This window comes from Chiroxiphia lanceolata, chromosome 15 (assembly GCF_009829145.1).
Source record: "Chiroxiphia lanceolata isolate bChiLan1 chromosome 15, bChiLan1.pri, whole genome shotgun sequence".
Lineage (NCBI taxonomy): Eukaryota > Metazoa > Chordata > Aves > Passeriformes > Pipridae > Chiroxiphia > Chiroxiphia lanceolata.
Genome location: NC_045651.1, coordinates 9,587,380 through 9,613,719, shown reverse-complemented (window position 1 = coordinate 9,613,719; position 26,340 = coordinate 9,587,380). Strand labels below are relative to the sequence as shown.

General features: G+C 44.1%; 3 protein-coding genes across 4 annotated transcripts in view; all 3 read right to left on the bottom strand.

The window, feature by feature from the left end:
* Positions 1 to 1,020: 1,020 nt before the first annotated feature.
* On the bottom strand, positions 1,021 to 12,171 carry ATP6V0E1 (ATPase H+ transporting V0 subunit e1). The gene is made up of 4 exons (XM_032703397.1): positions 12,013 to 12,171; positions 9,954 to 10,001; positions 4,700 to 4,827; positions 1,021 to 2,001 (listed from the first exon to the last, which is right to left on the bottom strand). The coding sequence occupies exons 1-3, from the start codon at positions 12,114 to 12,116 to the stop codon at positions 4,734 to 4,736; spliced, it is 246 nt and encodes an 81-aa protein (XP_032559288.1). The 5' UTR covers positions 12,117 to 12,171; the 3' UTR covers positions 1,021 to 2,001; positions 4,700 to 4,733.
* A 1,333-nt stretch (positions 12,172 to 13,504) lies between these two features.
* Positions 13,505 to 18,181, bottom strand: RPL26L1 (ribosomal protein L26 like 1). Its single transcript, XM_032703395.1, has 4 exons — positions 18,113 to 18,181; positions 17,127 to 17,299; positions 16,065 to 16,205; positions 13,505 to 13,675 (listed from the first exon to the last, which is right to left on the bottom strand). The coding sequence occupies exons 2-4, from the start codon at positions 17,292 to 17,294 to the stop codon at positions 13,547 to 13,549; spliced, it is 438 nt and encodes a 145-aa protein (XP_032559286.1). The 5' UTR covers positions 17,295 to 17,299; positions 18,113 to 18,181; the 3' UTR covers positions 13,505 to 13,546.
* A 1,547-nt stretch (positions 18,182 to 19,728) lies between these two features.
* Positions 19,729 to 26,340, bottom strand: part of ERGIC1 (endoplasmic reticulum-golgi intermediate compartment 1) — a 60,934-nt gene continuing 54,322 nt past the window's right edge. For both annotated transcript variants that reach the window (XM_032703394.1, XM_032703393.1), the window contains exon 10: positions 19,729 to 23,432. In XM_032703394.1, the coding sequence (XP_032559285.1) occupies positions 23,325 to 23,432 (108 nt within the window). In that variant the 3' untranslated portion in view covers positions 19,729 to 23,324. The remainder of the gene's footprint in view (positions 23,433 to 26,340) is intronic.

Sequence of the window (26,340 nt, the reverse complement as noted above, 5' to 3'; positions counted from 1 at the left end):
GCAGTTAAAAGCATTTGTGAGCTAACTGAACTGTCACTCTACACGCTGCCAGTGTTTATGACTTAAAAGTCTTCAAGACTTTGAAGCCAGTTTCCCTAATCTTACTTATTTTTTACCTTAGCCCTAAAATACCTGTTTCTCTGCAGATGCAGGTTTCCTATTACAAGCAACACAAGCTTCCTTGAACATTTTGTGTTCTAATGTTGTCGCAAAACCAAGAGGGAACTGTTAAAGGCTCTGGTACCTGCATTGTTTGTTAAAACACCCTGAATCTGCTCTAATTTCCTGCAGTCATGCAAAAAGAAAAGGAATTATCCAAAGCACTGTTAGTTCCTGGCACACATGGACACCACTCACAACCACGATGCAGACAGTAGGTCACACAACATTCAGTACAACAGAGACAAAACAGTGTTTTTTCAGCTTCTTCAGTCATGCCACTACCTGACATCTGCTTCAGAGGAAATATTAATCACTCTGAAAAAGGGGAATTTCTTTCTGGGAAGCATCTAAGTGAAAATTGCTCTATGGCTTCTTTGTCCAGGCTTGGAATAGCTCTTTCCATTAAATTCATCAACAGTGAGACACACCATGGGAATTCTGTTTTAGTTCTCTCTTCTACAGCAAGTGATAGCTTAGAACCTAAAATAGAAAGGCTGTTCAAGAAAGTGGTAATACAATACACTAACAGCACTGTTTGTCACGGAGTGTTTTCTTTTTGGATATCTCACTTTAGGGTAAATATGACAAGCAGATCAATGTATTTTTAAATCTGTTGCACATTCAGATTTGTCAATGATGTCCTGAAGTATTTTCCCTCCCCCCCTCATACACTGTCAACATATCTTAATCTTCACACACTTAAAAATCCAAACAACCACTTAATGTTTTGTAAGATCATTTGGTTTCAATTTTCTTAGGAGCTATTTGCTACAGACTGTGGAACATGATGGTGTACAATGTCTTGCATGGTAAAACACAGCTCTCTGTAGAAGGTGACGTAGCAAAAAAAATCCACTATTCCAGTCCCAGCAGTTGCTATGTTTATTCGTAATAAGGGGCACATTCTTCTTCTTTTGCAATTCACACTGTCCAGTTTTTGATCACTGCGAGTTACTTGTCAGGATCTTGGAATTTCCTGCATAGTAATGAGCACTATCCCACAGAACAAGTTAATGGTGCTATCCAAGAGGAAAAAGGAAAAGAAAAAGAACCACTCCATTATGTCCTTGAGCATAACAATGAAACACAGCAGAGAATAATTGCAATTTATCTGGACATGATGGAAGCAGGTAAGGAAGAATTCATAAAGGCTCTTGTGCATGCAACAGCTTTTATATCCTTTTGAAGTTACTCCTTGGCAAACAACTTACTAGATTCATTCCCATCCTATCATCTAAGTTTCCTCAGCTCAACTCCAGCTACTGATTAAACCCACAGAAAGGCACATTGTAACAGTTAAACATGGCACAAGAACATTTTGTATAAAGCAGAGGATTACTTTTATTTCCAGGCGTGAGAAATTTAAGAGCAAATTTCTCAGGAATACAATTCATTTGGGAAAAAAAAAAAAAGCCATCAGCTTGTGGCACCACTGTTTTTCCTCTCCTCATACAGTTTATTGCACACATTTTTGTCAAGTGCAAACAGAACAGGGGTGAACAGCACAATGACAGACAATCTAAGACCTGCAAGATACATGAAGTGCTCCTAAAGAGGGAGGAAAATGAATAGGAAATGACTTTATGACCCGTAAAAACTTTAGAAATTTTCACCACGTCTGGAGTTAACAGTCAAAAATCGCCAGTACCAAAGAGGAGTATAAATTGCATTAGGCACACTGTTAAATGGTAAGGTAGGAAAAATACAGGGCTTTGAACAAGCCCCTTGAAGCACAATAGAAAGGTTAAGGCATTACTGCAGGCTTGGTATCCAACCAGCTACGTAAAGGGCATCTTTGGGTCAGTGGAGTTTTTCATCTGGAGGAAATCTCTTCTTCACCTGCAAAGCAAGAGGCAACTTCATTATTCCTTTCCATCGAGACAATTTACTAACTGAAGACCTGGTTGTTAACCCCACCTATTTCCATTCCACAAACGCACTGAGAAATGGTCAAGAACTGCAGATAATTCATCTACGTGGATGTTTTCTTGGCAGTTTCATTTCTGGAGCTACTGCAAGTAGTTTTAGTTACATTATAAGCTGGTAGAACAACTATTTCCCCAGAATGTTTTCTTTGCTGTAACAGCATCCAGTGATCTGGATGACAGCCCTTCTTGCACTTGCACCAAGACAGTTCCTGGTCTGAGAACACAGATTATGAATTGACCGAGTCAAGGAGAACAGGCAGCATTGGACCACATTCTTTGGAAGAGACCACAGCCCATATTTACCATGGATACAGAGCTTTGTGTGCTCTGATGTGCTGCCATCCAAGCCCTTAACTTGGGGATATGTGAAATGACGCTGTATAATCATCCCTTGAACTGGAGGGAGATTCACTGAAAATACAGACCAAACCTGTGTAATTTGGCATGGATCGATCAGGTCAGCATATGCAGAGCTCCCCTCTAGAATGTGAGGAGCTCACTAGAGCATTTTTAATTTGCTCAGTTGGTAAAATAAAATGGGTTTGCTTAGATCACCTCTGGTTTTAAATAAGATCTCTCCACTTTGGGACTTAGTACTTCATTCTCTTTGCATTATCCATACTAATCCATCCAAACCTCAAGTGAAAGAAACAGAAGGCAGAAAAAAGTATAGTACTTTAACGCTGGAAAAGCACATCTTAGAAGCCAAAATTAACTGGTTGCTGTATTTATGGGAATCCGTGCAGTGTTAGAGGGATATATTCCAACTCTGATCAGATGGGATCTAATTCACAGCTCCTGTCTAGTCAAATTCCACAGGAGGCTCCGAGTGCACACAAGAGCAAGGAAAAGGGACGGAGCACCTCCCTCAACACTATGGGAGGAATTCAAACAAGACCATGGAGAGTGGTGTGTCCTGTGACAGCACGTTTCAAGCAAAAAAGAACAGATATTCAAGTTTATTATATGCTTTTACTTTTTTAAACCATTCTTTTTCACAGAAACAAGAACCTTATACCAAAATTAAGCCAATGAAATCGGATGCACCAAAGGTTAAAACAAACTATGTCATGTAACATGACAGCATGTGCTGTGCAGGTCTCATATTCCATTAAAAAGTTTAAAAACGGCAGTTCCTCACAAACTCTTTGGCCATGTTTGAACATATTACTTCCCTCCCTTTCTTGGTACTAATTTAACTTCAGTTCTCTGGAAAATCCTGGAGGGGGAAAGGCCTGATTCTGATGGGCTGTATCTCACCTCCAGGCTGTCCTTGATGGTTTTGACACACCATGAAACCAAATTTTTATTTCCGAGGCATCCGCTTGTCCAGATAACCACATTTCAAGATCCCAGGCAAACTGAATCATCCTATGGGATTCAGGGATCTGTATGCCCATTACCAAAATACGCTGTTCTCTGTTTTAGCTCACTAATTATATGTTAACACCCGAACAGTGAAATTGCTCCTAGGAAATTCTGCTTGACTGACTTAGCTAATTACAGGCCTCGACTTAAAGCGGGGCCAACTCTACCTTTAGATTCTGCTTGGTGCTTAAAAGAAGCTACAGACACATTCACGTGCCCCCAGTCTGACAACAACACGGTTCCCATGAAGCTTTCTTTGAAACAGAGGAGGAGCTTTGCTTCAGCACAAATGTCCAGGACACTTTACAGACAGCATTTAACTGAGCTATAACATCAGCTCTCACTGTCTGCTGTACTGGATTTCTGGGAACAGAAGCAACACCAGCAAGGGAGTAGGGGTAGGCAGTTGAACTTGAAAAGACAAAAAACCCCAACAACCCAGGTAAAAAACTTAGTGTGTCTGATTATTCAGTTACCAGCATACAAACTAAAACCATGTGTGCTTGTTTCCACATTTCCTTCATTTGAAACTTCAACTCCAAATGCTGCCATTCTGGAGAAACCCAACAGCATCAAGGTACTTTCAGAACAACACTTTATTTTTGCTGGCCCTGTCAGAAAGCCCAGGAACTGCAACAACCACATTCCAGCAGCACAGCCCAGATATCAACCACCAGGCTCACCTGGGATTAAAGTTGCACACAGGTTGTCATTAAAAACATAATAAGCCATCCAGCTGTGAGCTCAGGGTTAGAGCTATATATTGACAGGAGATAAAGAACACACTAATCACTGTTCTTGCTCTGACTTCCCAGATGAATGAGGGCAACTGTAGGTTGCCTTGGAAATCAGGACAGGCCTTAGATGAAATGGTAGTAGGCTTGAGGAGAGGTTTAACAATTGTTCAAGATTAGGAAATCCACTTATGCTAGCTATTAAAAAACACCCCAGCCCAATTTTTTTTTTTGCTTTTGGATGAAATGTTTGTTCTCCTTACAAACCCCTGAACACAGCACTACATGACAGGATAGAAAGAAAAATAACTGTCAAGAATTCAGTCCAAGCTTTTCACGTATCCAGTCAAGATTACCACCCAAAACATGTTTTGTTGCAGCCTACAGAGAGACAGATTTCTCCTGCAAAAGAGCTACAGCAGTTCTGATCACACTGCTTAGACCACCATTCAATTTCTCCCGAAGCTTTAACATACCAAATATATGAATAAATCTGATCATACTCACCTAGTCAATAAATTGCAGCAGAGGACAGACATCCTTAAGGCCAGTGATATTTAAGATACCAGATTGTTTCATTGCTTAACTGCGGCCCAAAGAGGGGGTTGAGTTGAGCCAGAATTGCAATCAGCCAACTGCAAGACAACCCCCCAACCCAACAGAGAGAACATCAGCCAGATTACAAACCTTATGATAATGGAAAGGCTTGACCAAAGCACAAGGGCTGGCAGAGAAGAAAAGACCATTTTCAAGACGGTCTAGGAACAGATAAAAATTCTACTCAAGTTCATACACAAGGACCAGAAACAGGCAATGAAGTTATGGCACCAAATCTTTCTGCTACTGAAATAAATTGTTCTGTTCAATTTAAAGCAACACAAAACCACCTGACAGCATTTCCCTCGTACTTTGCCTTTGACAGGAAAGTGGTTTTAGATACACAAAACTCAGGTATTTGTGGGCTCAGAAGACAGAAACATAAAAGAACAGACCTTTCTTCAGTGCCTTTGAAGAATCCTTTAAACAAATACCTCTGAGAAACATCCTCTCTCTCATTTGCTTTTCACTGCATGACAACCTGCTCTTGCAGAAAATGGTACATTTTCAAAGATTGAACAAAACTGAATTTAAACCCGGCCCAGAGGTCAAAGAACAGGGACCTGAAGCAAAAGGGTACAATGCTATAGGAACACACACAAAAAAAAAGACAAAAAATATACCCCAAGAACAAACCCAACAAACTCCAGACCCTGAGCAGAGCGGCCTTGTCATCGGAGCAGAGCACAAACTAACACTGCAGCAGCCACAGCCAGAACTGAGAACAAGAGGAATGTAGTTTGTGGAAAATATCCAGGAAAGCTAAACAGAAATAAATATTCCACTGTTAAAAGATATATTTGCTTTGTAAATGTTATAAGAGTCAGAGAAAGCAATGGATGCTTCCATGGATTTAAATCTATGTTAAATACTAACTATATAAACACATTTAGTGAACACACTGGCTCATCTGTCTGCTATTTCTAGAATGCTTTGTAAGGAGGAGAAAAAGCAGAGCAGCTTTGTAATGGGAGCTGCCACAAATGTATCAGAGTGCTTAGGCAGTCATGGAAAATTCCACACAAACCTGGATGCTCCGACCAACAAACCAAGTGCAGGTCGGCTGCAAAACGCCTGGAACAGCCACAGGCAAAAGATGTGGGTCAGGTTTAAAGAAAACACATCAATCCTCTTCCAACTTACAAATATTTATTTGCAGTGCCCCTTTCAGTTTTGCAGAGAGTAGAACTCCAGTTAAAACAAGAGGCTGATCCTGCAGCAGCCCATCAGTCACAGGAGCCTTGCAATACGCAGCAGGCTCTACTGAGGAATTAAAACGTCAGCGAGACACCTCCGAGAGCAGCCAACAACCTTTAGGTTGACACGTTTTTACTGTGCTGTCCAAAGCAGTGACAATGTGTTTTGAGACCATGTTAACCATTGTGTTAAATCTACTTAAGGGAAAAGCAAATTAGCTCTTAAAATGATCATGGAATTTATTTTGTGAGGGTTAATTTTCAGATACAACAGAGAGATCGAAAGGTGCCAGAGCACTGTGCCATCTGCCTTCAGCATCCTGAAGTAACACAAGTGGGAGGAGGGTAGGAACACTAAAAGCCTGTTAAAGCACATTATTCTTTTTCACTGTACAGCAGGAAGGAACTCCACGCACAAATCTCTCACCTCTCGCTGCTTCCCAAGTTCAGGCCCAGCATGGCTGTGAATTAAATGAGCTGGGAACACATTCAGAATATCACCCTACGTAACCAGGCTTTAGGAAAAGCACTGTGCAGTTTTCAAAAGGCATTTGTTGGGGCCATGCTGGATACCCGAGCTCTGAGCCATGGAGGCATTAGGGCAATAGTACATTCCTTCTCCTGCTCTGTGAGGGCCTGGTAATTTAAAACAGTAGTTAACCTATGACTCCCTTGCATTCAAGGTAAGTCACGGAAAAGCTTTTCCCGTGTTTTGCTTAAGCTGTGCTGCTTTACACAATAGTCCATGGTGACAACACAAAACAAAATGCAGCATTCAGAGTAAAACAAACCTCTGTATCCAACGGGCAATGTTCTGGAGTTGCTAAAAGCAGGTATGGCATTTGAGCCACCCACAGGCCCTTAAATTCTACCAGATCCCACTTAGAACAGTTACTGCTAATTACCCAGCTCAGACAAGGAAATTAAAGTCCCTTCTGTTGTACCAGAAAGATTTTTTAAAAGGTCTTTCCACCATAACTGCCATCTGTCTGTGCTCGTGTTGCAAATTAAGGTCCTGCTATCTCTTATTTAAATGTCAATTTGGGCATCCGTATTTTAATCCTCTTAGCATCAGTAGCAAATAATACCATTTTCCAAGCACCCTGCCCTCTGCTAGGACATCATGGTACTGTTCAGGAACTGCTTTGTAAACAGCAAAATAGATTTAGACTTTGACAGTACCTCCCAATATGGTGTAACCTATAATTTCTGCAGCAGTAAGGCTTTGCCTTGTATTTTATGAGGTTTCTGAGGGTTGTATATTCTCCTTCAAAAGGCTGCTGGGTACAGGATCTGTACACAAAATAGGCACTTACCCATGCAAATATCTTCCACAGAACAACCAAATGAACACCATGTAATCAATATGGTTATTCAAAATTACTACTGTTAAATCTAAGCACAGAATAAACAGCTTTGAGTTGAAATTTTGTTAGGACAAATTGGGTTTGTTGAAAATCAATTTGACAATCAAGTGGTGTTTAACGAAGACAGGAAATTGTTTTTTTTCCTATTTTCAACCGCAAAGGTAACTCAAAGAGCATGAAAGTAGATCCAGCAGAGTTCTAAACTCTACAAAGAAGTAGATAATAGCACCAGCCACCTGCTAAGGACACACAAATACAGAAGACCATACCTGGGACAACAAGAATTATCTAACAAAGAATCCTCAGAAACCATTCTTTGGGTTTCCTTCAAGACTGGTATGAAAAATCAGTGTCTTTCTTTAGTCACCAAAAATTAAGGTCTGAAATGTTTTCAATGCCTCCTCTCCCCAAAAGGAAGAGGACACAGGAACAACAAACTTCCACATGTTTGAGGAAAGAAAGGTTGGACCAGATGATCTTTCAAGGTCCTTTCCAACAAGGGCTGTTCTACAGTTTTATATGGAATAAATTAAAAAAAATAAAGACTGCGTGATGAGGCAAGTTCTATCCTGGAACACGAGAAGAAAAATTGGCTTTTTGTTGCATTCTGGCAAGCAGACACTACAAATGTCATTTATGTGGTTGGGTACAACTACTGAAGTCTTAAAACATCCTAATTTTTGGCTGCTTCTCTTTTTCCAAGATATAATTGGAGAAAGCCAAAGGGAATTTAGAAAACAAGTCGGAGCCTCCAAAATTACCAACAAACCCCCTCACTGGACATGCAAGAACAGATTAGAAAACATGATAATGATTTGTAATGGGTCTGTTTAGGTACAAAATCCACTAAAGTTACAAGGGAAATATCACTGTACATTGGAGAAGTTCACAGCATTCAGCCAAAAGTTAAGAAATTCTACAACAAACACATTCCACATCACAATCCAGAGGATGCTGCAGATGCCACGTGGCCTCTACTTCAAGGAAACTGTTCTTCTTCAAACAATACAGACAACAAACCCTAAGCTTCAAGGATTTTAGAAGAGTGGGACATTATTTCTGTAGGACAAAAACAAGTGAGAACTTCAAACTCAAACAAAACCATAACAAAGCTCAACCCTCCCCCTAAGAAAAAAACACCACCCAACTTACTGTAACCTAAATGCAGTAACCCAGTAAAAATGACCAAAAAGCTGCCCTTTCTTAGCATTTGGGACCTACTGTGAGGCTGGGCTGCTACAAACTTTATGTGCATGCAAGGAGACCTTCATAGCACTGAGACTCCCAGATTTCAATCCCAAATTCAAGCTGCTTGCACTGCAAAGCTCTTCTCAAGTTTCTATGTCCACTCAGCAAAACTTGAGTTTAAAAACTGTCATGGATATAAAACACAGAACAAAATCTGCTGGACTTTTACAGTTAACTGAATGATTTCTTAAGACTTCACCTGTCAAATACTCTGAATAAAGAAATGAAGTTTAAAAGCACCTCACCTGTATAAAATCTGAATATCACATTATTAGACCAAACCAAACCTGTATAAGCTTGAACCCAACCCAGAACCAAACAGGCCTCTCCTGGAACATGCCAACACTGATAATATCACATTTGGCTGCCAGTTCAGAATAAGTCTTGACATTAGAGATGCATTTCTCTAAATATTCATATTAAGCTGCTTTGAGTAGCATAAAAAATGCCTGAATAGTTCAGGAAAGTGCAAATACTACTTGGGTTCAAATGGGACTCCAAATAATGATTTTTGTTAAAAGTTAATCCTTAAGATTGAACCAGACTTTTACCAATTTACTCTTCATAACAAATTCTTCCAAAGTTATTCCTGCATAGCACTTTCTTTTACAAACTAAGTCTCTGAAGTCTTAAAAAAAAAAAAGAGAGAGAAAACAACAAGCACACTTTCTCTTGCAGACTCCAGCTACAGCTGGCTTACCTCCTGATAAATAACATGATACAAGGAGCTCTCAGCAAGTCACTTTGCTATTGCTACTAACTCTCCTACAGAAAATAGGCACCCTCAAAATATACTGCGCATTTAAACAGAAATGGTCTTAATATATCAAAGTATCACTAAAAAAATCCCCACGCAGAAGTTTTTCCACCCACCGCTCTACCAGATTCCCAGAATAAATTCAACCAAACTAAGGGCAAAACTCTTCAGTAGGTTTGAATTAGTAACACCTCAGAAATCAGTGTAAGGTATAAAGAAGGAAAAAGGCAAAAAAACCCAATCTGTGAATCAGAAAAATCCTAGAATTGAGCAACTGTTGTTACACTTGTGAGTAAATGAGGCAGTGAACTGGAGAGGAGGAATATAGAGTCCTCACAGAGCACAGCTCACAGTTATGTGTCGGAGGACCACAAAAGGAATTCAAGTTCATTTTAATTCAGTGTTTTCCAATGGGAAAATGTTTTCTTTGGCACGTTGGAGGTCTTCAGAACTAGAAATTCTAAGAGCTGTCAAAGAACACCATGTGACACATTCAAAAAAGCTTCTTCCTGAATGTTCTGAGGCTTTAAAAAAGGAACCTTTGATTCCATCAGAACTGGGCCTCGGTCAGAAGGCAAGACATTATTTATACTTACAACAGGTAGCAGCAAACAGCACATGTCACCAGCATTGTGTTGATAACACTGCAAAGAAGGAGAGAAACAGCTGATCAGGTGTCATGTTGTGACTGACCACAAGATACACTGGCAAAAATAATCCCAGCAAACAAGAACAAGTTTAACTTTGATCATATGAAAGATGACTCAACATGAGTGTACTGACTTCTTCCAGCTGAGTAAACTACAAAGGCACAGCACAGACTCTGCAAAAGGACTGACACAGCTCTGGAAACAGAAGTTTACAGCTATATTTAACAAAAATCACTGTGAGGAGGAGCAAATCTGATGCAGTGTCCCCGCTCCATTTCACAGCCAAGGCTGCCAGCACAGTAAATCACTGAAACTGGATGTTATTGTACACAGTAAACACCTTCTTCATTTGCAGAATTCTACTTACAGAAAATTTCAGTGTCAAATTATAACTTTTAATTTTATAGAACAAATGAGGGCTTTACAAATAGAATACGAAATAAAATGTCAAAGCCACGTGAAATGATCTGTAGTGTAAGATTTCCCTTTTTTGCTGGAAGAGAACTGTGTCAGAAAGCACAGTGAAGCTGAAAAGAAGGAAGAACCAAGCTCTTGAAACTGAAAACAGTAAAACTGCAGCTACACACACAGATGATTTTGAAATGGGAAGAAAGGAAATGAGGTTTTCTAACAGTGATCTCTGCAGCTCATGGAACTCAGTGGCAAAGTGGAGGGTTTTTTTATTTTTAAGTCATAAAATAGAATTTCCCTCTATGTCTTTCCTCCCCCAAATGAGTAACAAAATGTTATGGTAGGACAGTGTCTTCCAACCCTTTTGTGACACAAGAACTTCAATATTTTTCATCTATCAATACACATCCACTTTGTCAACTTTCGAATGAATGCTACAAAGCCAACACAGCCTGGAACCTTTCCAAGGAGTCCCAGAGCCTTTGTTTGGGAGTTTTAACCTAGGCAATGGGAATTCTTAGGTCAGGTAAAGTTTGCACTAACTTCTTTTGTTAGGAAAACAGCAATCCTATTCAGAAACAAACTTTGCATAATTTTTTAAGAAGATGGGAAGTGAACAGACTACAAGGTATTGCTGTAGAATTAGAACACAGCAGTGCTCTATTCACACTTGTTAAACAATCACACTTTGGAATAAGGATACACCACCTGTTCGTCACCCACATATTTCACATACTTTCATGCCTGGAAGACATATTTCCAAGGTATTTCTGAGGACAGACAAGTTTCCAGGCATAAAAGGCTTAAAAGTGAGGCAGCAAATATCAGAGCCTGAGGAATATTCCTCTGGGTTTAGATAAACAACTGAGAGAAAAGACAGTTGGTACCTGTGGAGTAGAGGGGGTGTCAGAGAGAGGAAGAGAGGTTAAGAAGTCATTATCTCCTAGAGAAAAGAGAAAGACAAAAACTTGTCTGCTTTTTAATCTGAGCAGCCACAACCACTGCAGGAAAACCCTCCGCTTAGATGCCCCACTGTTGTCCTCCGCTACAAGGGCACCAGCACACATTTAACACAGAACCGAGATCTCCTATAGCAACTTTTCCAGTGGGAAACCAGAGGATGGTGGAGTAAGTCAGGAAAGGTCAAGTAAGGAAGGAAAGAGGAAGTTATTGCTCAAATACCACCTGACTAACAGCGAACCTGCTTGACACAGGGCGCTGTGTCTGCAGAGGTTTCACAGAAGGGTTTGGGTTGGAAGGGATCCTTAAGATCATCTCACTCCAACCCCTGCCATGGGCAGGGATACCTTCCACCAGACCAGGCTGCTCCGACCCGGCCTCGGACACTTCCAGGACAGGGCAGCCACAGCCTCTCTGGGCAACCTGTGCCAGGGCCTCAGGGGAAAACCCAAACCCGTGCGGGGTTCCGGGGGCACCGCTCGGCTCCGGCCCCTCCGGTCACGGCCCCGGGCCCGCCCGCGCTGCGCCAACACTGCGGGGGAGCCCTCGGGGCTGCGGGGAAACCTCCGCCGGGGCCTCCCCCCACACCCCAGGGGCCGGACGGGCCCGCGCCCGCCGCGCCCCGGTCACTCACCCGCGGTTCGGGCCCTTGGGGACGAGCCAGGGCAGGACGCCGCCGACCAGCCCCCAGAACACGCTCATGACGATGATGGGCACGGCGAGGCCGCCGTACGCCATGGCCGGGCTGTGAGGGACCGGGAGCGGCCCCGCCCGCGCCGCCCGCACCAACCCGCGCCCGCCGCGTCACCGCGGGAGCGCGCGGGGCGGGAGCGCGCCGGGGCCGCGCCGGCAGGGAGGGAGGGAGGAGGTGATGCGCCTGTGCTGCGCTTCTTGAACAAAGACGTCAGTCTCTTTAAAGAAGAGTTTCAGCAGGAACCCGAAGGCTCTGGCGCCTTTCCAGCCCCAGAAGCAGCGAGGAGTTACCGGCTTCGGCCCACTGCTCTGCTCACCGCACCATATCATCTCCCTGTTTATTGCCGTTGTTCATAATGGGACCCCAGAAAAAACAGGCTGGCGGGTAAGGGAGAGAGCTCCAAGGGCTGGTTCTGAGCTCCTCAGGGAACTGGGGACATGGGACAGGGTCCCACAGGGCAGATCTGCACCAGGAAAGGTCTCGGTGGACCTTTCCTCAAGCACTGACTCAAGGCAAAGATACCTCGTATTCAGCAGCACGAACTGGAGGGACAAACACGAGCCTGCATGAGACCCTCATTCACAGCCCACCAAACAAAGCTTTGCATTCAGGCTTATGAATGACTTCCCAAGTGCAAATGCAATTTTTCTCAATTCACAGCATCCCATTTTTCAGATCCTGGTGTTTTGCAGGCAGATGAATTTCTTTCCCTCTATCTCAGCTGTGAGAGGGCCACTCACTGAGGCAGTAAGTTCTCTTGAGTTCAGGGCTGTCTTCAACACACTGCAGCCACTCTCAATTTGTAGGTATAGAGTGCTAAAAACAACTTCCTCTTACTGAAGAGTTCATCCAAAATAGCACCAGCACTGAGACTGCTTCATCCCTACCCTTCTCAAACCAGTCAGCTCTACCTCACAAGCACTGGTGATAAACCCCCTTGTCAAGCTCTACCAATTATGTAAGGCCTGAAGAGATCACACAGCAAATTCAGTGCCTGTGTTTGCCCACAACGTGCCAAATAAACCTCTAAAATGTCATGTTTTAGTCTCAAATTCATAAGACAGTCGAAAGATAACTGAAGAGGATTAGAGACACATGGCCAGCAATAGCTTACTTCAAATATCCAATAAAATATTATATATATACAGTCTGCAGAATTAAAATGTTAATTTAAAAACATGAACACATCTAAGGAACTGTTAAAGATCTGTGGAAGAGACAGAACTATGATGGCTGTTAGATTTGTGTTTTCAGGATTGCACTGCTCTTTCAGCGGTTGGTTGAAACATTCCTTTATGGGGAAGAAGAAGACATAAAAAGGTTTTTAATTTAGTGGGAGTATTTCTTACATAGTCAAAATAAGAAGGAATATTTAAAGGCTGAGCAGGACACACCAAACCAAGACTATCTAAATGAGAAGACACACAATAGGTTGAGTTTTAGCAGTTTTTTAATGGTGTCAAACAGGAACCATCTATTCTTGCATCTTTTCAATTGTTTCTTCTTTGTACTTGCCCTTCTCCTTCCCAACCTGGCGGGACTTCGCTTTACGCTCCAAGATCTTCTTGCGATCCTTGTCCAGCTTTAGCCTGGTGATCACCACCTGGAGAGAGGACAAGGAATTCAGTGTCCCTGCAGAGTTAAGGACAGCAACCCGATGGACCCGTGGTACTGCAGCTGGGCCCTGGCACAAAAGTGTTATTCCCATGGATTATCTCATTTGGTTTGACTAAACCCGAGGTACAGAACTGACTCCATTCCACGATTTTCCCAGGCACACCCAGGAATCAGACTACATGGACAGTTCTTTCAATGCACAGCCAAAGCACTGCACAAAGTGAAAAGCAGCCAAATTTCTACTGAACTACATAATAAAATAATGACTTTGAAGTACATATACTTTCCATTATTCAGCTCAAACATGATGGATACCACATCCACCTGAAACACAGAAGAGCTGATCTCACCAAAAAGGCAACAGTCAAAGCACCACAGTAACCAAAAAGACACTTTGAAGAATACCTGGTATGGCACAGCTGTGATTATCAAACATGACTGACACATAAAGGGTAATTGTGCAGACCCTTCACTGCCACTGCCAATTGATGGGATTGCAAACAAAGCACCAGCAAACTGAGGCTCTGATGTCCAGCCCAAAAGCAGCCTTCAGTGTTTGTCTTGGATCACAGAATCAAGAAATAAGTGTGTTGGTATAACTGAAAGCAGTACTTAAAAAATACACCTGACAATCAAATCCTAGAAATCCCATAAAAGCTGCAGCAGGACTTCACACTCCTCCTCAGTTCCTTGTGTATTTAGGTCTCTCTTATTTGTAATTCCCACCTCTCTACCCAGCAGAGGTACAAACTGTTCATACAGCCCACTGCAAGTCTGTAACAAAACATTCCTCTGCTCCATCTGCATTAATAACTTGTGCAAAGCTTTATCAAGGTCTGGTTCCCAATTAATGAAAACCTTCCCAGAAATAAAGAACCAGCAGAAAATTCAATTTCTTTCACTGCTGTTCACCACACAACAAGTATGTGCACAGGCTCCACCACAATGTCACCTTGTCCATCAGATGTTGTTGCTGCACACAAGTCGTGATGTTGTTTTGGAATAATTCTGCTCTCCCTCTGCTCAACACACCAACTATTTACCGCACAAAACCTGTTACAACTCGATCTTTTCCACCAACGCTTCCGTATGTGTGCCCACATGGCAAGGCTGAAGCAGACTAAATTCATCTGCTTCAAACCAGGTTTTGGTGAGTGGTTCTGTTTAGTTTGAAATGTTTCCTGTTATGACCAAAACACACTTTGCCTGGTTTTCACTGACTCAACACTTCAGGCTGAAACCAGGTTCAGAATTTAGTTCACAACAGCCCACAAGAACAAATCCTGATTCTGAGTATCTATTTAAACATTTCTAACACCTCCTCAGCCAGTGCAAATGCCACATAGCAAAGATGAAGGATCATTCTAAACAATCTGTTCTGTAGTTTAAAAACATCAAGCCCTTTAAAGTGTTTTAGCAGGACTCCAAAGTCTCTAGTGGCTTTCTGACCCTGGAAACAAAGAGGAGTTACTGGTTTCAACTCACTTCTCTACTCGCAACACTGTAACATTTATTTTTATTCGGGTTTATTACCCACCCAGTGCTGCAGCATCTCCATTATACACAGAATTACAGGATGGTCTGGGTTGGAAGGGACCTTAAAGATCATCTTATTTCATCCTCCTGCCATGGCCAAGGACACCTTTCACTAGACCAGGTTGCTCCAAGCCACATCCAACCTGGCCTTGAACACTTCCAGGGATGGGGCAGCCACAGTTGCTCTGGGCAACCTGTGCCAGGGCCTCACCACCCTCACAGGAAAGAATTTCTTCCTCATATCCAATCTAACCCTACTCTCTGTCAGTTTGAAGCCATATCCCCTTGTCCTGTCACTCCAGGCCCTTGTAAATAGTCTCTCTCCATCTCTCTTGTTGGCTCCCTTCAGGTACTGGAAGGCCACAATTAGTTCACTCTGAAGCTTCTCTTTTCCAGGCTGAACAATCCCAATTCTCTCAGCCTTTCCTCACAGCAGAGCTGTTCCATCCCTCTAATCATATTTGTACCTCCTCTGGAATTGGTCCAACAGCTCCATGTCCTTCCTGCGCTGGGCCCCCAGAGCTGGAGGCAGCTCTGCAGGAGAGATCTTACCTGAGCGGGGCAGAGGGGCAGAATCCCTCCCTTCCCTGCTGCCCACGCTGTGGGATCAGCCCAAGACACGGGAGTGTTCTGGGACAGGTCACATCCAGCCTCTCCCCCACCAGGACCCCCAAGTCCTTTTCCCAAGGCTGCTCTCCATCTGTGCATCCCCAGCCTGGATTGATCCTGGGGGTTGCCCTGACCCAAGTGCAGCACCAGCACTTGGTAACAAGTTCTACTCATACCAGTGCCCTTATGTGCCCCCCAGCTCAGCCCACAGATCCCAGGTCCCACCGTACCTTGCTGGGGTGGATCCCCACGTGGACAGTGGTGCCGTTGGCTTTCTCCCGCTGCACACGCTCGATGTAGATCACGTACTTCTTCCTGTACACCTGGACCACCTTCCCAATCTGCTGCCCTTTGTAGTGTCCCCGGACAACCTGAACACCAGCACAGGGAACACAATGACCCACGCTCCAAAAACACCCCTTGAACAACCACCACACCTTATAAACCACTACTGAGTTATCCAGCAGGACACCAGAGCTGCACTGAAATCCCATCCCAGTTCTTTACACACACACGCCACAAAGACATCACTGACTTGACAATTCCTGCGTCACTAAAATATAATGGATCAGAACTGTGCTTTGCCCTCACTCTCCAGCAGTAAACACTAATGAAGCTCTGTAACTTTTCAGCCACAAGGCTTCAACTTGAACAGTTATTTTTTCACCTGTCATTGCATTTTATATAAAAAAAGCCACTTAACTTAGATTCATTTCCAAATCAATCTTTTAAATATCACAGGCAGCAAATAGTCTATAAAAAAAGAAAATTTTTTGTGCTTTATTGTTGAAAGCTTTTAATTCAGCATGACAATCACTGCATATAAGTGAAGTGTAGTAAAACTGCCACCACACTTGTGTTCGTTCCTTGTATTGTCACTGATGTGAATTTGAGAAACAAAATGTGTCTGACTAAAGCTCAAGTCATGACTAGATTATCTTGGATTATTTCTGCAATACCCAGGGCAAAGCTGCAGCACCAATGTGAATTTGTCTTGTCCTTCCCTTTTGCACAGGCTACATATGGAAACAGAACCCCAGAATAATTTAGGTTGGAAAAGATCTCTGAGACCACAGAGTCCAACCTGTGACCCATCACCACTTTGTCAACCAGACCAGAGCACTGAGTACCACGTCCAGTCGTTCCCTGAACACCTCCTGGGATGGAGACTCCACCACCTCCCTGGACAGCCCCTTCCAGTGCCTGACAACCCCTTCTGTGAAGACTTTCTTCTGAAAACTAAAACCCAGACAGTTTCCCGTGCGACAGAGCAGCTCAGGGCAGTGAGGTACCTGGACCTCGTCGTCCTTGCGGATGGGCATGGAGCGCACGTTGTACTTCTGCCGCAGCTCCTTGGACAGGGGCGAGGACATGATTTTCCTGCGGATGTGGGAAGGGGCATTGAAGTGCCGCTTGCGGTTCTTGCTGCGGTCCGAGGTCACGAACGGGTTGAACTTCATTTTGCCTGCACAGAGAGGAACAGCAGCTTGGGAGATGCTCATAACTCACACACACCGTGTTTCACCGTCCACCCACAGGGCCAGGGCACAAAAAAGCACTTTTAGCTATTTTTAATCCACTCACTGGTTAATGGACCCTCATAGCCTTGATGCCAAATGTTTAAGCCTCTTCCATGACTGACAACGACCCTTCTAATCCAAACCTCCCCATTCCCAGCACTCAGGACACCCGGATCCTGCCCTGCAGTCACACCACTCTCACTTATGAACTCGATGTATATTTTGAGCTCGCGGAGGGAACTCGCCCTGCTCTGGCTCCTCAATAGAGCTCCTCGGCAGAGCGCACAGGTAACACATCTGCAAATCCAAGACACTTCTGGTCTTTCCTAAATTTTAACAACTGCACTGAAAGACTGCCTGTCATAGCACCACTCATCCTGCTGGCAAAGGATAAATTAAATTAAAAGATAAATCAAAGGGTGCTTTTGCTCAGTTCCACAACTTCCCAGTGCACAAACTGGCACCTCCTATGCGAGCTGGACCGTATCAATTTAATAATCCATAACCAAGGCACAGACCGAAGAAGTCCGAGCCCTTCCTGGAGCCTGAGCTCTCCCCGCACCCCGAGCTCTCCCCGCAGCCCGAGCTCCCCCCGGCAAACCCGCCCCACAGCTCCGGGCGGGCCCCCGGCGACCCGGGCCCCTTCCCGCTCCCCTTCGGAGGCCCCGCAGGGCGCTGCGCACGATCCTGGCCGGGGATGGCGCGGAATGGTCCCTGATGACCCCGGATTATCCCGGATGCTCCCCCCGATTCCTCACCCGCTGCCGCCGCCGCGCTGCCCGCCCGGAAAAGGAGCCACAGGCGCTTCCGCTTCCGGGAGCGGCACCGCGAGACCCCGCGAGACCCCGCGCGCCGGGCAGGGTCGAACGCCCCCTGGCGGCCGGGAGGCCACACGGGCGGGGACAGACCGGGGAGGGACCCGGGACAGATCTGGGCATCACCCCCCATACCGACCTGGTACCAACCCTGACTTCATTCCCTGGAACTCACCTGATCGTCATCCCTGGTAGCCACCCGGGAATCATCCCCCGGTACCCACCTGGGCATCATCCCCCGGAAACACCCCAGACATCGCCCCCAGTACCCATCTGGGCATTGTCCCCAACACCCACCTGGGCAGTGTCCCCCAGGACCCACCCGGGCATTATCCTACAGTATTAACCTGGGCATCATTCCTTGGTACCCACCTGAGCATCATCTCCCAGTGCTCACACAGGAATCACCTCCCATGCCCACCTAAGCATCATCTCTGGTACCCATCCGTGCACCCCCTCCTGTCCATCAGAGCTATTCAGCAGCAGTTACTTCTCTCCATGTCCAGCCCCTCCCTGGCCGTGGATGAAAACAGGACCATACTGCTGGTGCCTCCTCTCTAGCCCAGCCCAGCTCCCTCAGTGACACCAGCCCCAAAGGGACACCAGTTCCCTGGAGCTTCTGCCAAGTTCAAATTCCCCCACTCAGCCCCTGGTCCTGTGCCTGTGTCACCTGTCACCTCATCCTTTCCTCCATAAACCACCTTACCTGCACATACCACTTGCCTTTCAGGCAGATGTCGCCCTAGTACATATTTTCAGGACACAGATTAATTTATTCTCAAAGAAAATTGGTAGAAATGAACCAATCAATTGGAGGAGATGCAGCACAGACACTTGGCTGGGTTTGGACTTATTAACAGAGGCTGGAAAAGTTCTGGACTGTTGAGTTGCAGCAGGCTGAGGTTTGGACAAACACCTTCCCCAGTGCCTTTACTCATCATTTACAGAATAAGGAACCTTCAGCACAATCTCACCACTTCTGGAAGTCTGTGTTCCAATCACTGGAAGCAGGCAGGATGTCTTCCTTCACAAAGATGTTGTACAGCTGACACCAACATGAGTCAGCAACACCAGAACATAAAGGGAATTGGTTCCTTAAGATGGTGCAGATATCTCGAGCCCAAATTCACTGTGTTGTAACCCTTCACTATTTAATCTTTATTAATTGCCTCAGACACTTATTTCTAAATACTTATGAAGCAAGGCTAAATGGACATTAAAGGAGGGGGGGAATAAAAATCTGGTTATTTCATATACCAAGGGGCACAGTGACTAAAGCCAAACCCAGCAAGTCCCAAGCACAGTCCACTCACCTTTCATTAGAAAAGGGAGGTTAGGACACTTGGTACTGTACAAAACCAAGTACTGAATGTCCAGACATGACTCAGGGCCTATTACAAAAGAGCCTTGTGATAACTTTCACCACAATGACCTGGCTTACAGTGATTTCACCGTGTGATAACACTCAGTTCACTGAAATCATAATTAAAAACAAAAGAAAAAAGCCTCTTTAGATTGATTTTGCAATAGTAGTGCAACAAGAAGCCAATCAAATCATGTAAGAGTTTTATTTTAATCACAGAACTAAAAAGGCTAATATTTTATTAACATAAGGTTGCAAATTAAAAAACAAATGCCAGAACTCCTCAATAGTCTCCACTGTAGAAATGCAAAAGACTTGTGCTTTGAACATCACTGTAACACACTGCAGGGCTGAGTCCTCCTCCCCTGCCCCCTCCTCTTACCTTCCAAGGGGAAAACACCTCACTGACATCCTCAATCTGCAACTTCAAAGGACTATTCTAAAGCACAGACTCAACACAGTCATTGTCAGCCCCAACACTCAGTGTGTCACACAAACAGATAACAACTTTAAATGAGAAATATTCAGGAATTGATAACTGGCCATCAGAACCGCAGACTTCATGTTTTACAGCGCTGTAGTTGAACACAAGTATTTGAGAAACCAGACTGAACGTTCACAAGTGCATCTCTTCCAATTTTTCGTACCCCGTTTATGTTTTATTGTCTTAAAATATCATCTTCAGCAGTCCAATACTGCCTAGAACACACCTAAGCACACTTTCCATAGATCTAAAAGTCTTAACTCCACCTTGCAAACGATCCTATGCCTCAAGTTCTCACCATGGGATGGAGTCTAGAGTTAGAGTGAATTTAAATGAAATTAAGTTAATTTACACTGGAAGTTCCAAATATTTTACTTCCCACAGGGATGTCTTTCTCGTGAAATCCAAATATTTCTATCAAAACACTGACCTGAAAGAGCAAAGTCAGGAACAGGGATGAGCACCTATGATCAGTGGTTCCCTTCCACTATGACCTGAAATTGGTTTTGTTTGCAATGATGTTTAAAAGCATAACTAAGCTCATTTTGTCTCTAGCAAGTTGAAAATAAAAATGAAATCTACTGAGATGTGGAGGCAGAGGCTGTAACTGCCTCACTTTCACATTTGGAGAGATGAAGAGCAGATTCTTCTGTAAACACATGATTCAGTACCATTGTGTGACCCATGTCTGAAGGACAAGCTCATCACAACTTCCAACAGCCCCCAGAAGGTGGCCTTGGCTTGGCAGCACTCAAAGGCTTAGACCTGGTTTAGAGAACCAAGGTACAGACTGTTTCTTCAGCCAAGTTCTGCCAGAACTTGAATACAATTTGGTTTTCACATCTAGCAAAAAAAAAAAAAAATGATTTATGAGGTTATTGCAAGGGATATTTTGGCAGAGAAAGTAGGCACATGTATGTTATTTAAAAAAAAAAAAAAAAGCCAAATAACTTCACTGGTTTGGTTTAGAGAATTGGCCTGGACTGCACAGAAGGCAGTTTAACACAGACAGGGAGCGGGGGGAAGGACAGAAATAACACACCAGGGGACACAAGGAATCCGCAACCACCTTCACTTGTTTGTGTCTAAGAAATTGTACCGGGGGAGAAACTTCAGAAAATGATTGGTACAATCCACTGCACTGCAAAGATCTCCCCTGGCCCAGCTCAGGAGAAGGATGCATGACTTGGATATTATAAATCCCATCTTTGTAATCCACTGGGTTCACAAGCTGTGAGCAAAGACTCACCAAATCCAAAAGGAAAAACCAGGACAGTTTTGCTGTAAGCTTCAACTGGTCACAGTGGATTAGAGGGAATCCTTCAGGCAGCTGCCATGGAAAATCCTGGCCACCCGGTGGGTACCAGCCGCAGGCACACGGACACCCCCCCCAAATGAAGACAAGCATCTCGTTTTCAAGTTGATTTTTGTAAATGGAAAAAAAATGTATAAAATCTATCCATACATGAACAGATACAGGAAGTTACACAATCCAATTTACAACTAAAGTCATAGCAATCAGTCCAGAATAAGAACAGGGAAAAATTCCAATGCTGTCGTTTGTCCCAAGTCACTACAGGGCAGATGATTGGCTGCTTCTTTTTGGTGCATGGATAAAACTGGCTACACCTTCCCTACTTCCACAGCAATGAGACAATTTCAACAGACACGTATTAAAATTGTTTTGAAATGCATCTGACTCTAACAATAACACTGAATATTCAAGGATTCATATCATTACAGCATAATGTTTGCCTCCAGGAAAAGGGGGCAGTAGATATTATCAAAGAGAAACCCTGCAACCATCTTAGAATTTACAGCATTGAGTTAAGGATTTTTATTTTATGATTTATATCCATCCTGGAACACTTAAAATTTGCGTGTCCTCAGCTCAGACATTTACAACGCATGCGGAGACTGTTACTACTCAAGGAACATGGATGGGGTCATGGAAAAAGCACTGGTGGGCATTTGGTCTAATCTTAGTGAACTCATGTCCACCATGACATGCAAGTCACACCTGGCAGCAGTTTTCCCCTCACGCCTCCATTTATTGGAGACCCCAGAAGACAAGGCTTGAAGGAATGGACAGGGAAGCTCAGGTACCATTTTAAGCAATAGAACAAAACTCCAAGCAGGGGCCAGCCTGTGGGAATGCTGCCCTGCTACTGCTGTACCTGTGGGAGAACAGTGTCAGCCCAGGGCTCAGAAAAGAATCCTGACTGAGTTTTTAAGGAAAAGGGAGGCACCTTAAATCCTGGAAAGTCAGATTTCCTGTGTTTGACAGGTGTACTGAATATACACACATAATGCAAGAAGGAAGCTGTGCTCATCCACCCAGAAGGCTGCACCATTTTTCTGAGCACAGAGAATATACTACCTCTTTTCAACAAAACAACAGCAATAATAATAAAGCAGAAGTGGAGAATCCAGACTGTTGGGTGGTCTGTGTTTGAAAACATAAGAAAAAAATATAAGCTTATGTTGTAAAGACAACAATTCCCTTTCAAAGCAAAGGCCACATAAAACTGTGTTGCTCAGTTTGGTTTTTACTTCATGCCACCTGTAAACACAAGACTGGATATTCAGTTTCTGGGAAGAAATGAAACAACTTTTAAATCCAGAGTAAAAGAAATGCCCTCCACTGCTGGGATCACAGGTTACCCACGAAAAGGTAGCTGGGAGAAGGCTTCCTCTTCTCGTTTGTTCACTTCATTGAAAGGTTGTATCTGAACAACTGAGCTTTCAATAAAAGCACAAAACATTTCCTGATGTTATTTATGCCCTCTGTCTCTTAAGTTTGCCATGGGGACTAACACTTTCCATTCCTCACCAACAGATACATCACCTTTTTGGCACCATGGGTGGAATTTCTTCCTAATGTATAATTTTGCCCTATACAAAAGTCGATTGTCTAATCATGCAAATCCAACAGAACTCCAAAAAGTGCCACAAGACAGTTCAACTCTTTGCAAACTACTACCTAGTTTGTACACTGCCATAGGAACCTCCCAGAGAACACATTGTTGTCCTTATTTAGAGCTGATGGTGTATTTCATATTTGGCATTTCAACCTCTCTTTCTGGGGGGAGGGAATCGAAATCCACACCCTGATTCCACTGATTTTTCCCTCTCAGAGCTCTGAAATGCATGAGATTTCTTTGATTTGTTGAAGACATCTTCACTGAACAGCCTGATTAGAGAAAAACATACTGATTCAATCAAATAGAAAATAAAGACAAAAACAGGTAGTGGTAGATTTCTCTATCTTTTCTCCTGTCCTTTGAGACGAGGGTAGAGTTTCACTGCTACTGCATTTTCCCCAGCTGGATCTTCTTCCAGGCCTCTGATGCTGTGAAAATGCAGGAGTCGAGGATCCCAGCTACAGTAAATGTTCCTCCAATGATGGCACATATCTGAAATTACAGAGGAAACACGTTTGTCAGTGACGAGGAAAACTTTTACTCTACTGCTGGGGTATTTTCTAGAAGCACAGTAAGAACTAGGTAACAGTACTGGGGATGGAATTACATGGAAAATCATTCAGAAAAACCATTCCCTACAGTGGAATAAATTAGTGCTATCCTGAACTCATCACAGCCTGAGCCATTCCTAAATCCCAGCTCCTACAGCTTGAATTCTGTTCCTTTCCGGGCTAAACTCCACCCAACTCAGCTTTCTAGAAGCTCTGTGTTGTTCATATCTTCCTATTACTGTTTTCTACTATAAATACCACAGCCTGATAGTCTTTTCCCTATTTTACAAGATTCAGCATTTGCAAACTGGCAAAAGACACTTAAATAGCACGTGAAGGGCAGTGACTAACAGAGAAACCCAGCTCCCAGGGACACCCACAGCTCAGCTCGTCTAACACTTTCCATGACAAAGGCTGCTCACAGAAGCCAATTTAACTCTTTGTGGGCTGAAGTTTTTCACACAAGGTGTCTTGGGTTGAATTATTTAAACACCAGTAAAAACGAAAAAATAATTTTTCAAGAATAGAGTTAGGGAAAAAATTAATCTCCTGATTAGCATAGCAGCCCACTTCACTTCTTAAGTGCTAGAAAAACACAGAAATATTCTGACACATCAAATCAAAGGTACCATGTCTTCAAGCATCAAAAATCGGGGGCAGCAGCGACAGACTTTGCAAAACATTGCTTCAATTCCCTTATCTATGAAATGGGGACAATGCCAAACCTGCCTCCCAGGGAAACTGAAGGAAAACACATCTGAAGGGTTCAACAGTGGTCTCAGTCTCTGTGGAAAAAGAATCCCAGAATCATTTAGGTTGGAAAAGACCAACAATACAAAATACTTCCCTAACATCCTGCTACACTGGCTCACTGGTTTGGGATTTCTCTCTCTCTCTTGGCTTCTAGCTCATGGCAAAATCCCCATTTTTTCCTAGGCAGGTCCCTGTCAGGAGACAGCTCCAAATCTTGTGCCCTTCCCTCAACCCCATGTTGTTATTCTCAGAACCACCAAATCCTACACCGTGTACAAGACCAAATTAAAAGAGCATCACAGTTATGAAGTAAAATACGTGGGAGTTAAGAAATGCCAAGTCCTGTGTAATTAGAACTTGGCTGTTAACATTATTAGGTTACCTTATTGTGTATCATACTTTCCATGTGAACATTGCCCAGTGCAGTGCCTGGGGTGGGGTGGCACCCTGGGAGTTTTTTCCCCATCCTGTGGTATTTGACTGCTGCCTCCTCAGGAGCAGGTGGTTTGTACTAACTCAGTATTCAGCATAAGTCATATGCTTTTGTGTCAAAAATAAGGTGGCCAGCAGGACCAGGGCAGTGATTGTCCCTCTGTGCTGGGCACTGCTGAGGTACCTCGAGTGCTGGGTCCAGTTCTGGGCCCCTCATGACAAAAAAGACATTGAGGGGCTGGAGAGTGTCCAGGGAAGGACAATGGAGCTGGAGAAGGGTCCTATGAGGAGGAGCTGAGGGAGCTGGGAGGGCTCAGCCTGGAGAAAAGGAGGCTCAGGGGGGACCTTCTCACTCTCTACAACTCCCTGACAGGAGTGTGGAGCCAGGTCAGTGGCTGTGCTCCAGAAAAACCATTGGCTGAGTGTGGGTCAGGCTCTGCTCCCAGGGAACAAGGGACAGGACAAGGGGAAATGGCCACAAGGTGTGCCAGGAGAAGTTCGGGTTGGAGATCAGGAAGAATTTCTTCACTGAAAGGGCTGTCAGGCATTGGAAGGGGCTGCGCAGGGAGGTGGTGGAGTCCCCATCCCTGGGGGTGTCCAAGGAACAACTGGTTGGTTGACAAGGTGGGGATCGGGCACAGGTTGGACTTGATGATCTTGGAGGTCTTTTCCAGCCTGATTCTGGGATTCTGTGATATATATCTCTTACAAATATGCAACACAACTGGCACAGAAGGCAACCAATGCCACACGACACGTTCCTTGCCACGTCTCTTCTCCCACACAGCACTATCCCCCACGGGCAAAATAACAGACCAAAAAAGTAACATAAGAGCAGCAGCAGCTCAGCAGGGATTCACAGCAGCAAAGGAACAAACAATTCATTAACAGTGAGTGAAGGCAGCAAGAACTAAAGCTCATTTCCATGAGTATTTATAACCGAGATATGAGCATTTAGTGAGGTCAGCGAGACAAGGAGGATATATGGTTTTAGCAGTACACTTGGCATTCCAGCAGAACAAGGCTTCTAAAACCAGAGCACCAGCCTGAGGCAAAGTTAGTAATTTTAGGGGACAAGTCCAGCTCCTACCCCTGTGCACCCCTCCTCGCTATCCCTCAGAGCATGACACAGGGTGACTTTTCAAGGAAAACGACCACCACAGAGTTGGGTTATTTCAGTCCAGAACAGCTCAGCTGACAGGAGATGTCACACCACAAACATAAAACCCGTCCAACACGAAGATTTTGCATCATATGGTAGGAAAATGTGATTTCAGTGCAGCAGTGTAAAGGGGTGGGGAATAGAAAAAAAAGTTCATCTGCACAGCTCAGCTGTAGCGCTGAGTGTGAGTCACACACACCTGGCATCGCCTGGGGCCTGACCCCAACACAAACAGCCTTGAGTACTTGTGAATAAAGAAAGGCAGCACCAGCACTGGGCTCTAGGTCAGCAGAGAAGCTGCACCACAGTGTTCCTTTACCATCACAGTTCTAACACATATGGAAGGCAGGCATCAGGCATTTACTTATAGCTAATGTGGTTTTATGCCAGGAATGATCTGCGTTTGGCTCCATGAGGTTACAGTTTGAGTCAGGCCCAACCATTCAAGGATGAAGGAAAAGAAACACAGAAGTGGAATAATTCCAGCAGTTAGAGCTCATGA

Bases quoted from the DNA above. Each gene is read 5' to 3' on its own strand.
- RPL26L1 (XM_032703395.1), bottom strand. From the start codon at position 17,294: ATGAAGTTCAACCCGTTCGTGACCTCGGACCGCAGCAAGAACCGCAAG. The intron at 16,206-17,126 runs GTACCTCACTGC...GCTGGTGTTCAG, and splicing joins GCAAGGACGACGAGGTCCAG to GTTGTCCGGGGACACTACAA. The intron at 13,676-16,064 runs GTACGGTGGGAC...TCCTCTCTCCAG, and splicing joins TGGGGATCCACCCCAGCAAG to GTGGTGATCACCAGGCTAAA.
- ATP6V0E1 (XM_032703397.1), bottom strand. From the start codon at position 12,116: ATGGCGTACGGCGGCCTCGCCGTGCCCATCATCGTCATGAGCGTGTTC. The intron at 10,002-12,012 runs GTGAGTGACCGG...CCTTCTTTGCAG, and splicing joins CCCAAGGGCCCGAACCGCGG to TGTTATCAACACAATGCTGG. The intron at 4,828-9,953 runs GTAAGTATAAAT...GTTGTCTTGCAG, and splicing joins GCTGTTTGCTGCTACCTGTT to TTGGCTGATTGCAATTCTGG.